Source organism: Chrysemys picta, chromosome 9 (assembly GCF_011386835.1).
Source record: "Chrysemys picta bellii isolate R12L10 chromosome 9, ASM1138683v2, whole genome shotgun sequence".
NCBI classification, from domain to species: Eukaryota; Metazoa; Chordata; order Testudines; family Emydidae; genus Chrysemys; species Chrysemys picta.
The window spans coordinates 82,200,170-82,217,344 of record NC_088799.1 but is presented as its reverse complement, the minus strand read 5'-3'; the positions used below and the strand labels follow the sequence as shown (position 1 = coordinate 82,217,344).

The following is a 17,175-nucleotide window of genomic DNA, read 5'->3' as shown; positions in this document are numbered from 1 at the left end:
ATTGAAATACTCCTTTGTTTGGAATGGAAATTTGTGTGATTGATATATCTATATATATATATCTATATAAAAATAAATAAATGAGGGTAAGTTTCTCCAGTAACTTATAGTACACCTCTACCTCGATATAACGCTGTCCTCGGGAGCCAAAAGATCTTACCGCGTTATAGGTGAAACCGCGTTATATTGAACTTGCTTTGATCCACCGGAGTGCGCAGCCCCACTCTCCCGGAGCACTGCTTTACTGCGTTATATCCGAATTTGTGTTCTATCGGGTCGTGTTATATTGAGGTAGCTGTATACTTAGGATGTGATTCTTATTTATCATTTAACAATTCAAATCAAACCCTCATTTCTAGATTGATTGGCTCAAAATTTAGCCTCTTTTTAGTTTTTTTCTCTAAGTTTGCAAAGTTCAAGTAATTCTTTAAATGTGTAACTATTCTGTCAAGACATGCTTTAAAGCTCTTTTAAAATGCAGATTCCTGTTGTTCATGTGGAACCCTACAAGAGCACATCACTATGCACGCATGGTGGAGGGAGGAAATCGTTTTATAAGGAAAGCTTGTAATTTAAATTTTCCAAGGAATAAGGAAACTAAAGGTTATGAAAATATTTGGATACTTCGTGTGACTGATTTGGAGTTGCTTTGTAATAATTTTTGAGTACAATATGTTTATCTGTTGTAAGGGGTTTACTGTGAATATATTGGTTTAGTTTAATAGCAAGCTGTTGGAAAAATAAGCAGGAATGTAAAAATGACGATGCAAGTTATGACCTTCCTCAACAAACACTTAGGGGTTATTACCAGACAATGGGGGAGGGCATTTGCCTGGAGGAGATTGATTTGGCCTCCTGCAGAACCCACCAAACTGGTTTTGGACTAACTGGGCTTAAAATAGCACAGGAAGAGAGAATAAAGAACTGGCAGGATAAAAAAGGATCTCTCTCTCTCTCTCTCTCTCTCTCTCTCTCTCTCTCTGGGGTAGTTACTTTTGGGGAACAGACTGAGACTCAGGTCCCCAGAGGTTTGGGATGCGAGGGAAGATAGGCCTGCCTAGGAAGTAAGGTAGATGTGTGCAGACCTTTTTGTTCTTTTACAAATTCTTTTCTCTTATTGTTATGGTTACAGGGCACACCATATCTTAGGCCCCTTTTTATCCCTATTCGGTGCACCCCTCATATTACAGACCTGGCTTCCTGCACCTTACTTTGGGTGGAACCATGTACTCCAGCCACTTTAGACTGGATCTCTGGGCTGCGGCCCCCATTTCCCAACCATGTTAACACAACAGGCCCTGTAAGAGTTTCCCTTCAGTTTATGTTTGCAGTAACACAGAAACAGCACTACTCAGAGAGTCCTACATGCTGATTTCACCTTATCTATACCTTAATCTTTCCTTGCAGGTATTTGTAAGTTCCCCTTAGACAAGGTAACCCCTCATCTCTCGCTGGGAGAAGCAGACTGTCCTGCTTACAGGACACATGTTGTCTCTATGTGTTCCTTGGCATCAGTGGGCAGACAACCTGCTTCCTGACCCAGCATATTAAGATTTAGGGTTCCCTTTGAACATAGGTTTAGGGCTAGTCCTCACTTGAAATGATATAGTGGCACAGGTGCAGTGCTGTAGTTGTGGTACTGTAGCGCTTCAGTGTAGACAATCACTACAGCAACAGGAGGGGCTCTCCTGTCACTGTAGTTATCCACCTCCCTGAGAGGAAGTAGCTAGATCAAAAGAAGAATTCGTCTATCAGCTTAGCACTGGCTACAGTGGGGGGCTAGGTTGGCTTACTTACATCACTCGGGTGTGGATTTTTCACAACCCTGAGCAATGTAGCTGAGTTGACTTAACTTTTCAGAGTAGACCTGGTCTCAGACTTGGGAAGAGTAAAACTATCCTTAACATGGATACAGCCAGCTAGGCATTATTCCCCAGTAAACAGCTTCCCTATTGTTTCTTCAGGACTCTTATCTGCGTCATTGTTTTGCGTTCCCTGCTTGGTTCCTTTAACCCCTTTGATTATTCAGACTGGAGAATATTTTACAGGTAGCCCAAAAGAGATTATATTTGTAAATAATACTACACATAACTGCCTCATTCTCCGCACTTATGTTATTTGTTCTTTTGTTCCTACTGTTAAGATTAAACAATAGACCAGGGTTAGGCAACCTATGACACGTGTGCCGAAGGCGGCACGTGAGCTGATTTTCAGTGGCACTCACACTGCTTGGGTCCTGGCCACCAGTCCGGTGGGCTCTGCATTTTAATTTAATTTTAAATAAAGCTTCTTAAACATTTTAAAAACCTTATTTACTTTACATACAACAATAGTTTAGTTATATATTATAGACTTATAGAAAGAGACTTTCTAAAAACGTTAAAATGTATTACTGACACGCGAAACCTTAAATTAGAGTGAATAAATGAAGACTCGGCACACCACTTCTGAAAGGTTGTCGATCCCTGCAATAGACCATTTGAAGAAGGCTGTTTTGGGTCACTGTAATTCATTGGCTGCTAAGCTCCCAAATGGAAAATCTGGTTGGGCCTGCTGGGGAACCATGGTGCTGTAGACCAGGACCCTGTCTAAGAGCTAGAGAATCGTGTGATTGCACCTTAGGGAGGTAAAGGCATGAGGCCTAAGACTTAAGTGGTTGTTCTGAGAGATGCCAGAGAAGAGGTCAGAGGTGGAGCTAGCTTTGTAACCCTAACAATTCTTCTTAATGTTTTCCCTCTCAGTGTTTCTAGGACACTTACTGGTGTTGGTGTATAGCCATGCAGTTTTGAATTATGGAATAAATTTTTCCTTGAGAATTCCTTAAAAACCTAAGAACATTAAAGTTTACTCCTGGGGGAATTCTGCGTCAATGACTTCTGACAGGGAAGCAAAGGGAAGCTGCAAGAACGGTCATGTGCCCACTCCCTGGCAGTGCAGACAGTTCGGTTTGGGCACCCAAAGCAGCTGGTAGAGACATAAATCATCGCCTGAGTGGGGGGGCTCTGGGTAGTCGTGTGTATGTGTGAGAGAGAGAGAGAGAGACACTCTGTCCCACTTGTTATTGCAGCACGCTCAGTGTGGAGGGGCAGGGCTTTGGGGTATTTCTGAAGAGGTAGGCATGGGGCATGCTCTGTTCCCTCAGGCAGAGGAGAATGTAGCAGCCGGCCTGCTTAGTGAATTGTTCCCATTTTTCTTAGTGAATTCCCCCGGGAGTATAAAACAGGTGTAAAAATTTTAAGGCTTCTTTACATTGCCAAAATGGTGTAAAGGAGACTTATTGTAAAGGACAGTGTGGCCTTATAAATGCTTATGGTGCTTTAGTGATTAGAACTGAAGTTTTGGACTGAAAAAATTTCTTACCAAAATGTGTTCCATGAACTGTTTTCTGCTGATCTTTGTGGAGATGGTCAGTAGCCAGTGTAAATTGTGAGTTTGAGACCCCAGCCCTCACTTGCTCTTCAGTTGCCTATGATGCAGCACTGAGCATATGGCTGCATATATTTGTTGACTAATAATTAGAAGTAAAGAGTCAATACTAGCTACATTACTATTAGACTGAGGGGGGTTTGGTGATTTCCTCCAATGCTCCCCACTCCCATTCTCCATCCATTGTATTGTAGTTTAAATAAATTGCCAAAATAATTGAAACTAGCTGGATTATATTGCATTATTCTGACAAAAAATGCAGAATTTTAAAATAGTGTGTGTGTGTGTGTGCGCGCGTGCAGAATTCCCTCAGGAGTAAAAGTTGCACTAATCTTTTGTGCATATGCCCATTCCATGGTGTGCATGCACCTCATATGGTAAAGATGGGAGTCTTTTCAGTCATCAGTACCCATCGGGTACACATGTCCTCGTGCTTCTCTGTGAGGGCATGTAAGGGCGAGGTGCACCTGCCACTATTCAGTTCCTCACGGCTTAGAGACAAAGCCCAACAGTAGAAGAGACTGCCAGCCTTCTTGATAGCTTTACTAAATAGTTCTACAGTTAGAGTATAGTAATAGTTTTTAATAGCTTTAGTAGTTTAGTTACCTGTTACAACCTTTAGATCTTACTTGCTCTAGCATTATTTGATTCACCTAGGTTTAAACACTGCCCTTCGTGCAAGGGAGCTCTCGCAGCTTCGGATGGATACTCAAAATGCCTCTACTGTCTGGGATAACTGCATATTCCCAGTAAATGTGTGATTTGCAAGTCATTCCGTTCCTGAGCTAGGAAGGATAGGGAAGCTCACCTTCAGGTCTTCCTAATGACCAAGTCAGTGAGACCTGCTTCTGAACCAGGCTCTCTAGACCCACCTGTAGCGGGACCTTCTGAGCCAGAGTGGATATGGACTCTTTACCTTCAAGAGCTCCAACTCGAATCACAACCATGATGACCACTTCCTTCTCAGTCAGACTACAGGGAGCTAGAAGCCTCAGGGACAGGTTGCCCATGAGGGGTTTCTCTAAGAGGAAAACCTTCCCAAGGTGCTGAACATTGTCTGACACTTTGTGGCCCAGAATGGTTCCCGTAAATTATTCTGCACTTCTTTTCCTAAAGTTGTTTTGCGTTTCTGCTGCTGGAAAGTCTGTCCTGGATTCTCCCACAAAGCTAGTTGCAGTTCTGTGGAGAAGGTAGTGATTGATGTAAATGAAGTGACATGCGGTCTGATATCTCTGACTGAAAGGCCTTACGTAAATGTACAGTTTAATAGTAGTAGCGGTGTTCAGATACTACGGTGACGGGCACTCTCCAACTGCTCCATACTAAAAAATAAAAAGAATTCCTTGTTCAGATAAATCTTTTTCAGCTTCATTTGTGAAGTGGTTTCTTACTTTGATTATTAATTTTATTACTCTTAAAATTATTAATAAAATTAGAATAAATTGATAATCTGTACTTCGCCAAATATGGTGGATGCCATTTCAATTCTGTTAAATACAGCTTTCTATTATTAGCATCATTTTCCAGAGAACTGATCCTGTCCCATTGACTTTAATGTTAATGGGATTTGGATATTAGCAACTGTCATGCAGTTTGTTGACAACTTTTTGAGAACCCGGGACTGCCACTCTCTGTGGAAAGCCCTGGCCACAGGCAGGTTTGTGGGACTGCAACCAGGGAAGAAAACACTGGGATGTGCCAAGCCTGGGTCTCCAGTGCTGGAGCAGGGTTTCAGTGAACAAGAGGAAGACCAATTTTCCATTTTAAAATAAGATTTTTTTATTATATTAAAGAATGTTATAGGTTTATTTTACATCATTATAATTAATGCTAGTCAGCACTTCCATTATTGGCCTTCTAATTTTAGTGGCTGTTACATTTCTTTGTATGGAACAATACTTTTATCATATTTTTAGGCTGAAAAGCTAGTTCGGGTACTTTTTAGCTTCAAAATAAAAAGGAAGTTAACAGTGTCAGACACTATATTGATTCTAATTATGTTGTATGTGCAATAATGTTTTTTTTTTTCAAGAAAGATTCTGATACTTATTTTTAGCCAACAGACTTAGTCAATCACTGTACATCAGGGGAGTAATTCTCATATTGCTCTCTGATGTGTTAAACCACAGAAGCTACATAAGAGCCACTTTGATCTCTTGAGGGGCAGGAATCTGCTTTAAAAAAAAGTTTCTGAATGCAAATGTATATGATAGATGCTCTTCTGGATAAATAATTCACTTGGTTGAGTTCTTATATGTTCCCTTGATAATTTTTTCTTTCTTTTAATCCCTGCTCTCATTCTAAAGGGATGGAAAATACATGAAAGGGAGTGAAGAAAGGAACATGAAAGAGATGTAAATTTCCTCTAAGTGGTTTTAATGTTCCTGACACAAAACCCAGCCAACTCTAGTCTCTTCTTTGGTCTTTCAGCATCTCGTCTAAGGCCAGGTCTGCATGACAGACCTATATCGATATAACTACGTCGCTCGGAGTGTGAAAAATCCACACCCCTGAGCGACATAATTACACCAACCTGACATCCTGTCTAGATAGCACTATGATGAAGGGAGAGCTTGAGCTTCTCTTGTTGACATAGCCACTGCTTCTTGGGAGGTGGATTAACTACACTAGTAGGAGAAGCTCTCGCATTGGCGTAGTAGCATCTTCACCAGTGCAGCTGCGCCGCTGTAACACTGTACATAACAACAAGCCCTTATATACACTTCTCTTCTCCCCCAGTCTAATGGCAATACAGCTCACTGGGAGAGGAAATCTTTGTCTATAACTCTCGATTGAGACTGTGAGGAGAGAATTGGTTCAGCACCTCTCCTTAGTGGTTACCGTATTCTCTGTTCTTTGGGGACATCGCCATAAAATTATCTGTGCAACAATAATCTTAACAAAAACAAGAATTATTAAAAACAGAAAATGAAATTAAAAGAAAAGAAAAGAAATGGTTTGTGTAACATCTAGATAGATACTTCTCATAAACTAAACATAGAAGGCATTTTCAGTTTAGTTGCAGAGGAAAAAGAAAAATAAATAGCTCAGATTTCTTGAAATCTCTCTGAACAATCTGTTCAGCCTGTCAGTTTCTCTTTTGGATCAGATAGCAGCAATCCTCTTTGTGCCAGAGAACTCTCTTATTGAGCCCCCTGATCCAGGGCTAGCTACTTCCACCACTTTCCAAATCAGTTTTGTCCAGTTAGCTACACATACATTAGGATTTGGACTCATCATTTTTTCTAGGCATGGATTGTTGAGGATACAAAGTTCCTTTTATGATTATTAATAGCCATCTTTCAAATGCTTAGCCTACTTCAGATATCACTTTTCACAGACCACCTTGACTAGTTGTTTCTAGTTAATCAAGTTTCTTGTTAAAACTCCCTAAGCAATTTTTTTGGCCAAGAAACACTAACTATGGGTAAGGTCCCCAGCCCCTCTGTCAAAATATTGCAGTGTACTTTCTTGTTTCAGGAATTTTTAATGAGTTATGAGCACAAAACAACGAGCCCAAACAGTTCTCTCACAGGGCCTTGTGCATCTCTGTAGTGACTCCTGCCTATCTGCTAGCCTACCATATAGTGATTTTTAACAGGTTCTGGCTTGTCAACTTGATTGGTTATTGTGGTGTAGGGAAGCGTGTGATCTGGGTCTTCAGTACTCAGTCTGCAAAAGAGCCAGTCTGGAGCATGGTGGGTTGAGTTGTCTCTCTGCCTTAGGTTGCAGCCTGCTGTGCCTGTCTCTCTGTTTGGTTGTTGTGTGTTAGATTTCTGTATTCTGAGAAATAAAGTGGTGTTATGTTGCAACCTTTCAGGAAGAATATTTGTTTGTTTCTAGATTTGGATCACTTGATGATTATCTTGTTCTGTTCATTCCCTCTGGGGCACTTGTCATTGGCCACTTTCAGAAGACAGGACACTGGGCTTGATGGACCTTTGGTCTGACCCAGTATGACCATTTTTATGTTCTAATTCTTTGCATATGCCATAAATATAACAGTTTTATGTGATGGCAAAGCCTTGCAGAAAGGGACTGAAGGGGATTCAGGAAATGTCTATGTGGTAGGGTAATACGCACTATGAGGGGTGTGATTTCTTAAGTGCACTAACATATTGTGCATATGCCATTCCATTGATGGTGTGCATGTGCCTCATATGGTAAAGACAGGCGTCTTTTCAGCCATCAGTACCCATCCTTATAGCTCCAGCATGGCCCAGCCAATTCTGGTTCACAAATCTATTGAGTCTCTCAGTATCTTAGTCCAGGACCTTACCTCTGCTTCCAGACCTACTGTGTAAGAACCAGGGACAGATTCCACACCTGAACCTAGCATCCCCTGCACCTCGCTGCATGCAGGCTGGATGGATGTCATCAGGACAGCAGGCTTGCTTCTCCTCAGTTATGGAAGTTATGATAAGCAGTAGAAAGGACAAGACAAACTTACCTGTCAAAATGGACAAGGTTCTCTCATTGGTGCCAGTGGAAATAATTGATTCCACATTTACCTTTCAATCCCGCAGACTCTCGATTTACTCAAACTCAAGATGAAGAATCTGTCTCTTAGCTTGATCATGGCGCACCTAGTGGTGATCTCATCTTGCCACGTACTGATTGAGGATCACACAACCGTGGTAAGGTTCTTGAGAGTCCTAAGTAAAGTATTCCCACCTATCAAAGAACCACCTCGGGACTTGAAATCTAGAACTCACAGCACTCATGGGACTCATCTTCAAGCCCCTGGTTGCCTCGTCTCTATTACACCTGTCAGTGAAAATGGAATTTTTGATAGTGATAACTTTGGCCAGAAGAGTAGGAAAGATTCAAGTGTTTATGACTGACCCTCCACATACAGTATTCTACCAAGATAAGGTATTAATGAAGACATATCCTAAATTTCTTCCTAAAGTAGTCACAGGCTTCCATCTCAACCAACCAGTATACCTACCAGGATTCTTTCAAAAATCTCAAAAATCCAAATCTGAGGCAACCTTGCATACATTAGATGTGAGGTGAGCCTACTTCCTGAATAGAATGAAACTGTATAGAACATTGCCAAACTTGTTTGTCTTCACTGAGGGAAGGATGATGGGCTCTGCAGTTTCAGTCCAGAGACAGCGTAATGGAATTTCTGATTGTATTAAAATGTGATGAGGTGACCAAGGTAGAGACACCAGCTACAATCAGGGCCCCTCCACCAACAGTGCAAGTTGTGTCAGTAGCATCACTGAGAAACTTAATATCTGACATTTGTAAAGCTGCTGCTTGTGTGTGAATCCACATGTTCACTTGATATTATACCCGAGTAGAAGCCTCTAAATCCATCACTACATTTTAATCATTATTTTGGTAACTGCTTAAACTTATACCTCCTAAATATGATAACTGCTTGGGAGTCACCATCAGTGGAATGAATGGGCATATAGACAATCACTCAAAGAAGAAAGGAAAGTTACCCATGTACAATAACTGGAGTTTGAGATCTATTGTCCATATGTACATTCCACAACCTGCCCTTTCATCCCCTATACCTCAGAGCCCTCTTGTAAGGGATTCGGCATTGAGAAGGAACCGAATGGTGGTGGAGAAGCACGAGGACTGAAAAGCACATGTATGCCCTACAAGTACTGCTGGCCAAAAAGAGTTTCATCTCTACTACGAAGCGCGTGCACATCATCAGTGGAATGCACATATGCACAACACAGCTTGAAGAACTCCAGTTACTGTACTTGGTAAGTAGTTTCCCTTCCCTAATGTGCTTTAATGGAGTGCTGTTTGTAAAACAGTACTATGTTAAAGTGCACCAGGGAACTTCTAGTGTGGAGTACATTAGTGCACTTTGGAAATTACACCCCCGTAGTTGCACATTACCCCATTGTGTAGACAAACCCTAGGTTACAATTTATGTTCTCCAGAACCCTGCCCAGTTATATCTGAGCTAGCCATGGTGCAGGCATGTAAAGACCTTATTAGTAAAAATAATGGATAGTCAATTTCTGTGCTTCTGTATGCTCAGTGCTGTTGACATACCATGTTACTCATTCCCAAAAGCTCCTATGACAGGCAAACTGACAGTGTTTTTACTTCAACTGTGAATTTATTGTGTTGGAAGTGTAGTAGTATTGCCATTAAGTTTTTCTTATATAATATTACACACAATTAAATTGGAATCTGAATGGTTGGGGATCTCTATTGCTTTTTAAATAAAAGTATGGTAGTCAAACCTTTTTGAAGAATTTGACAAAAGCTAATTGTGTGTTTGTGTGTTTTGTTTATTTAGGATTATATATTGGCTTTGTATACACTAGCACATATCAAGCAAGACAGATGAACTCCAGCCTTGTGTGCACTTTCAATTAGCCTACAAGATGCAATTTAGTATGAATCCCAGGCAGCTTTGGAAGTGAAAGAGAAGTTTGAGATCTCTGGCTGGAAGCTGAACGTGATGACGGCCTGGTCTATGGTGGAGAAGTTGAAAATGGAGAAGAGGCATTCCAAAGAAGAGAGGAATGTGGAACAGGATGCTGGGGACTGCAGTGCTGAATCTGAGGAATGGACAAGCTCAGAAAGTGAGCCTGAACAACAATGCTTCAAAAACAGCTGTAGCAATACTCAGTGGAGGGAAAAGGAAATTTCTACTAAACCACATAGGCAACTCTGTCGCTCTCCTTGCCTGGATCGTCCAAGTTTCTCACAGAGCAGTATCCTTCAGGACTTGAAACTGGAAGAGTGTAAAATAAACTTGGACAAGGAATACCAGGCTAAAATGGATTTTGCTTTAAAGCTTGGGTATGCTGGAGATCAGATCCAGGCAGTGCTGAACAAGTTGGGAGCAGATGCTCTGATCAATGATATTTTGGCAGAACTCGTGAGACTTGGCAACAAGGGTGAATCAGAGGGACAAGGCAGTGTCGGCAGTAGTAGTGGTACTCTGGTGCCCAGGGGTCCTTGCCCAAAGGAAATGGCCAGCCCTGAACTGTCACTTGAAGATGAAGTAGTGGATAACACTGACAACTTAAGACCAATTGTCATTGATGGAAGTAACGTGGCTATGAGGTAGGCCTCAGTGTAAGCATTTTTTAAATAATACACCAGTATGTTTATATATAAATATTCAATTTGAATGACAAAATCATGTTATGTTGACTATATGCTCCTGTTTAATTTCTGGTTTCTTTCACCCACTGTTCAAAATATGTTGATACTCCTCTTTTTGCAATCCCTACCCCAAAAATCAGCTCCCTCCATATCATTCTTTTTTGCAGTCCTCTGCTCCCTAAATCTATTAATTAACCAATAAATAAGAGTTTAGTTATACTGCAGCAAAGGTTTTGTTTTTAAGTTTTTGAAACACTTTATCAGTCTTGTTCTAAAATATCTAATGGCAGCTTGGACATCAGAGTGGGTGGAAGAGTTTAAAAGCAGCTTGATAGCCAAGACGAGTAGTCTCAGCTAAGGGTGCTTACCATGGGGAAAGGATCAGTCTATCTTTGGTCTTGTTCAACTTGAAACAGGAGGAAATTCCCTAGCCAAACCGTATGGTGTGGTTCACTGATGTCAAGATTTCTACAGGCAGTGCTAATCCAACAGGCATTCTTTATTATTGCCTTCTCAATTTTCTTTTAAAGAACTCTTAACCTGAATTTTTTTAACTAAATTCAGAACATTTTTTTTGATAAAACACATTTAAAATTTTATGCTTTGAAATAAATTAAAAAATTCATTTGGAAGTTCTTTATAAAGGCTTTTTTGTTTCCCTGTTGCTGGTTGAATGGGTATTTTGGATGGGCTTAATAACAACACGACAAACATTTCTCTGTTCAACTATTCTCCCCCCCCCCCCCCTTTTCCCCCTGTGCTGACATCTCCCTGCTACATCTTCAGTTTCAGCTTTTCTGCTGAGCACTAAGTTACAGGGCCTGGGGAAGAGCATGCATGTGAACGGTCTGCTGCAGAGTTCATAACTGATATCATCCTGACCATCAACATAACAATGCAATTGACTGTACACAAAGTAATCTTTAAAAAAAAAACACATGTATTTTCTTTAATCACTTTCATTTAAAGTAATCTTGGGTGTTACTTGCGACAATAGTGGGTATAAGGCCTCATCTATGTGATGTGTTGGGATGTGGCTATATTGGTATAAAGTTGCTTTATACTGGTATTTCTGTACGAGATGTGGAATACGCTGTGGTGTTATAAGGCACTTTTTATACCAGTGTAACTGTGTCCACATTAGAGATTGAGCCAGTGTAAACAAAACAAAACAAAAAAACATACTCCTTACTGAAGTAATTATAATAGTACAAAATGTGTATAGACCATAGAATCATAGAATATCAGAGTTGGAAGGGACCTCAAGAGGTCATCTAGTCCAACCCCCTGCTCAAAGCAGGACCAATTCCCAGCTAAATCATCCCAGCCAGGGCTTTGTCAAGCCGGGCCTTTTGTCAAGCCAGCAGTTCTCAAATAATGGGGTGTGCCTTCCTTGGAAGGCACAGGAATGTGTTAAGGGAGGTACAAGCTGTGAGCTTTTTTTTTTTTTTTAAGAGCGTCTGCTGTCAGCCCAAGGCACCTGGGGCTTGTGCAGAAGGGCTGTGCCCACTCAGGAGGTGGGGGGAAGGAGATAAAGGGAATAGCTGGAGCACCATCACCAGGGAGGGTCACATGCCTCTCACCAGACACCGGGGGAGTGGGGGGCCTCGCACATTCAGAAGGGAACCGCGGCGGCGAAGGAGCAGAACGCCAGCAGCTCCTCTGGCATGGCTGTACTGTCTCCATCCCTGCCCCCAGCCTTTCCATGCAGCTGCCTCACCTGGGGTCTATACAGCTCCGCCGGAGGACAGGGGTGGGGGCGGTACCAGTACAGCTGCGCCGGAGGAGCTGCCAGTGTGGGGCCACCCGGCGGCCCCATGTTCTGCTCCTTTCGCCGCTGCGGTTCAGGAACTGAACTGCGGGGCTCTCCCAGGAACCACAGCTGGGATCCAGTGCCCCGTGCTGGCAGCTCCTCCGGTGCGGCTGTACCGGTACTGCCCTCATCCCAGTCCTCCGGCGAGGGCTGTACAGACCTCCTTTTGCCTGAAATCAGTATCCGGCGCAGTGGGAGGACAGAGCCCCCCCCAAGTAACGTGGTATGGGGAGTGGATGGGAAGAGCATGGGGGCCCAGGCTGGGGGCGGGGAGGAGTCATGTGGGGGGTCATGTGGGGAGCTCACATGCCCCACCTTTAGCTGGTGCCCCCCTTTATGTCCCTCTCATGAGTCACCCACCTTCCCCTCCCCAATCCCTCACGTGGAGGGGGGGCCCTCCGGTTGTCAGCTCCCTGGTGGCAGCAGCAGCACAAAAGTAAGGGTAGCAATGGGACGTTAAGTCTGCTGTAAAAATTGATATTTGTTAATGTCACTTTTCACATTGCCATCCTTACTTCTATGCTGCTGCTGGTGCAGTGCTGCCTTCAGAGCTGTATGACCGTCCAACAGCCCCTGCTCTCTGTTCTGCCTTCAGAGCTGGGCAGTAATACATGTAACTTTTTGGAGGAGAGGGGGTGTAAATGACTACAGACATAAAGAAGTGGGGCCTGATCAAAAGTTTGAGAACCACTGGTATAGACCAGATCAAATAGAAATATTATTTTCAAATTGATGGTATATACCCCTTTAATCAAGATATGGTAAGAAGTAAAATAGTAAACATTTTTCATGTTTGTTTCTTGGACAATGTAGCTAAACTGCCAAATAAGTTACATATTTAGGGCTATATTCTGTCCTGGTAAAAACAGCAGCATCTCCCCAGTTTAAATACTTTGATAAACAGAGCTGAACTTGGTGCTTAGACTCCCTTTGCTGGTCCCTATGAAGCAAGCTCTTTAAGAGTAGATTTTCATTTTGAGGTGAACACATGGGATTAAAGTTCAAATGTTCAGCTTTGGTCTGGTATTTTCTCCAAATTTTGGAACGATCAAAGATATCCAGTCAAATATAGAGAACTTGCCCAGAAATAGGACCACGTGATTTTCAGTCACTGACTTTGCTTTTGATTCTCCTCCAATGGCTTTTTATCAAAGAGAGGTATATGCATTCATTCTAGTATTTCACTTGATATTTTTTCATGGGCTTTCATATTGCTTACGTATGGATTGTTAAAGTTGCGTGTTTTTTGGACTATGTTGATCAGCTGTCGTTTTAATTATGATATTGGTATTAGTAAAACAGACCACATGCAAACATCTGTTTCTCTATAGAGTAGACAGCAGTTCTCAAACTTTTGTACTGGTGACCCCTTTCACATAGCAAACCTCTGAGTGTGACCCCCCCTTATAAATAAAAAACACTTTTAAATATATTTAACACCATTATAAATGCTGGAGGCAAAGCGGGGTTTGGGGTGGAGGCTGACAGCTCGCGACCCCTCCCCCCCCCATGTAATAACCTCATGACCCCTTGAGGGGTCCTGACCCCCAGTTTGAGAACCCCTGGAGTAGAATCTCAGAGTTATGAATAGCAGAGTTACGAACTGACCAGTCAACCACACACCTCATTTGGAACTGGAAGTACACAATCAGGCAGCAGCGGAGACCAAAAAAAAAAGCTAATACAGTACTGTGTTAAACATAAACTACTGAAAAAAAGCGGGGGGGAGGGGGGGGGGAGTTTAAAAAAAAAAGATTTTACAAGGTCAGAAAACTGTTTCTGTGCTTGTTTCATTTAAATTAAGATGGTAAAAGGCAGAATTTTCTTCTGCATAGTAAAGTTTCAAAGCTGTATTAAGTCAATGTTCAGCTGTAAGCTTTGGAAAAACAATCATAACATTTTGTTCAGAGTTATGAACAACCTCCATTCCCAAAGTGTGATCATCATTATGAGGTTCTACTATATTACATTTGAGCATGAAAGAGGATGTCTTGATGAGCTTTTTATAATTCATGGCATTGCCTTTGGCTTTCCCTAAAACTATAGTTTTAACAAAGGTTAAGATTCATAAGATCGCTCATAAACAGTTTCCTTTATTTCTTCCCCAAAAAACAGTTTCATCAAACTTTTTAATACTAATTCTACAATATATTGTATAAAGCCTGTGAGATACTTGACAACACATCTTTGCATAAGGGAAAAAAAAAAACACCACACTACACAAAATGACAAATCTGCTGGGAACATTTTGTTTTCAAGACATTGATTGAAGAATGTTTCCAGGTGTGGTGCATACCTGCTCTAAGGAAGTGGCAAGATGTATATTTCAGTGCATACTGTCTTATTTGTTTGCAGAAGACAGAATATGATTAACAGATTTCTTTAGTTAGTAGTAATTTGTCCTGGCTTTAACTCAGTGTTTCCATAACTTCTGAAAGCTGAGTGGCTACTGCTGTCCTTCTCCTTCAGGAAAATGAAATCAATTGCACCCCCTGTGATTTCTTCCCCACAACTCCAGATTGTAGTGTTAAAAGTGTACACATCTTAATTATTCTATCTTTCATTCTCTCCCTCCCACTAGTCTTAAATGCCCCCTTGCTCCCTCCTCCACACTTTGGGAAATGGACGTTTCATAATGTGATACCTCTTATCATCTATGCTTTGATGGGCAGTAAAATAGTTAATGATGTTGATGTTTAGGGTGAGATTCTGTGCTATGCCTCTCAGGCCTTGTCTATCCAGAAAAGTTTCTTTGATATAACCTATGGTGTGAATTTAGAAGGTTAAAAGTATAACTATACCTGTTTAATTATATCAGGATAACTGGTAAAACTTTCCCATGTAGACAGTCCCTAGGAGGTGAGCACAGAACTCACAGCCGAGGGAGTGGCAAAGTAGCTTGAACCAACCTTTGCACACTCCCAATCCTGGGGTGCTCCAGGGTTTAAGAAGTTCCCAGTCTCTGCAGCCTCCCAGTTCTGTCTGAAATCTTCATAGGGCTGCGTACTATGACTGCATACTGGCCCTGATAAGCAAAAAAGGTAGTTCCATGTTTATGTATACAGAGACTGGGCAAAGGCCCAAGTGTAAATTCTGACTCACCGTGTAATATTTTTGTTGAACAATACACCACAACTGTTTTGTAAATCAATACACCATGAAGTAGTAATTGGAATGTGAAAATAAAAGCTGTGCCACTAATAGCAAGTTTTATCTTTGCAACTGTGCAGCTCTATAATGAAATACTAATTTTCTAATGTAAAAGTGCACTGCCCAGCTATGTAATGTTAATTGTCAGTATTGGCTAATGAGAGAATCAAAGCAGTATTCCTAAAATTTATTTGCCAGAATATCAGGAACTGGCAAAATTAGTAGCAGTTCATGATTGCTTGATTGCTGCTTAATAACCCAACTAAATTTCTAAAAACTGCATTAATTTCAATGGACTGTTTATCTTTTGGAGTTTGTGGCTACCTGTATGTGCCCTAAACAATCACTAGGCTGTCAGTTTGGAAGGTGCAGGCTTAATGGGAAAACCCTAAATGAGGAATGTTTTGGCTTACAGCTCTGATATGTAAAAAGCCTGATGTTGTTTGTAAGTACAGTAACTCCTTGCTTAATGTTGTAGTTATGTTCCTGAAAAATGCGACGTTAAGCGAATCCAATTTCCCCATAAAAATTAATGTAAATGTGTGTGGGGGGGGTTAGGTGCCAGGGAATTTTTTTTCACCAGACAAAAGACTATATATATACACACACACACATATACACAGCATAAGTTTTAAACAAACAATTTAATACTGTACACAACAATGATGATTGTGAAGCTTGGTTGAGATGGTGAAGTCAGAGGGTGGGATATTTCCCAGGGAGTGCCTTACTGCTAAATGATGAACTAGAACAGCTGAGCCCTCATGGATCAACACGTTAATGTAGCCTCAGACTCTACAAGGCAGTACAAATGGAGGGAGGGGAGACACACACCCCGTGAGTGTGTGAAAGAGAGATATGCATTGCCCCTTTAAATACACTGACCCCACTCTAAGTACATTGCCTTTTTAAGTAGATCAGCAAGTTGAGACAGCAGCTGCTACCAGCAAGCTGCCTCCGTCCTGAGCCCCGTCATGTCCCCCCGGCCCTGTTCTATGGAGATGGGGTAAGCGGGGGGGGGGGGGGGGGCAGGAGCAAGGAGGAGGGGGACACCCTGACATTAGCCGCCCCCGGCCCCGCACAGCAAGCAGGAGGCTCCCAGGAGCAGTTCCAAGGAAGAGGGCAGAGCAGCACATGGCAGTGGGGGGAGGGACAGCAGAACTGCTGGCAATTCATAGCCTGCTGTGCGGCTGCCGCACAGGGAACTTAGGGGAGCGGGGAGCTGATAGGGGGGCTGCCAGTCCACCCTGGTTCCAAGCCCCCACCAGCTAGCTCCAACAGGCTGCTCTTCTGCAATCAGTGGACAAACTGGCGGCTGCCAAACCACGTTATAAGGGAGCATTGCGCAACTTTAAACGAGCATGTTCTCTAATTGATCAGCAACGTAACAATGAAACAACCTTAACCGGGACGACTTTAAGTGAGGAGTTACTGTATATGGCAATTGGTGAATCATCATCCAAGTTATTTTATTAAATATATTCAAGTGCTATTTTTAATTTTGCTCTGAATTTTGTAGTACCCTTGTACACTAGTTTAGCACTAAAGACTGATTTTAAACAGTCATCAGCAAGTAAAGTACTTGCAGATTTTTACAGTTTATGCTCTTCTGCTGAGTGGGTGTAGTAGTTGTGTGGGTGTCCAGGCACTACTATTTATAATCTTTTTTAAAGCATATATCACTT

At 41.9% G+C, this 17,175-nt stretch overlaps 2 protein-coding genes across 7 annotated transcripts in view; one reads left to right on the top strand and one right to left on the bottom strand.

Moving 5' to 3' along the window:
• Window positions 1–17,175, bottom strand: part of LAS1L (LAS1 like ribosome biogenesis factor) — a 92,164-nt gene that overhangs the window by 8,500 nt on the left and 66,489 nt on the right. The window lies entirely within an intron of this gene.
• ZC3H12B (zinc finger CCCH-type containing 12B) overlaps window positions 1–17,175 on the top strand; it is an 85,491-nt gene that overhangs the window by 61,308 nt on the left and 7,008 nt on the right. For 3 of the 5 annotated variants that reach the window (XM_008172844.3, XM_008172842.4, XM_065557239.1), the window contains exons 2-3: window positions 8,966–9,161; window positions 9,710–10,485. In XM_008172844.3, coding sequence (XP_008171066.1) covers window positions 9,875–10,485 — 611 coding nt within the window. In that variant the 5' untranslated portion in view covers window positions 8,966–9,161; window positions 9,710–9,874. Of the gene's footprint in view, window positions 1–7,952; window positions 8,064–8,965; window positions 9,162–9,709; window positions 10,486–17,175 lie in introns of all 5 variants that reach the window. The other 2 variants (XM_065557238.1, XM_008172843.4) reach the window with 2 other exon arrangements.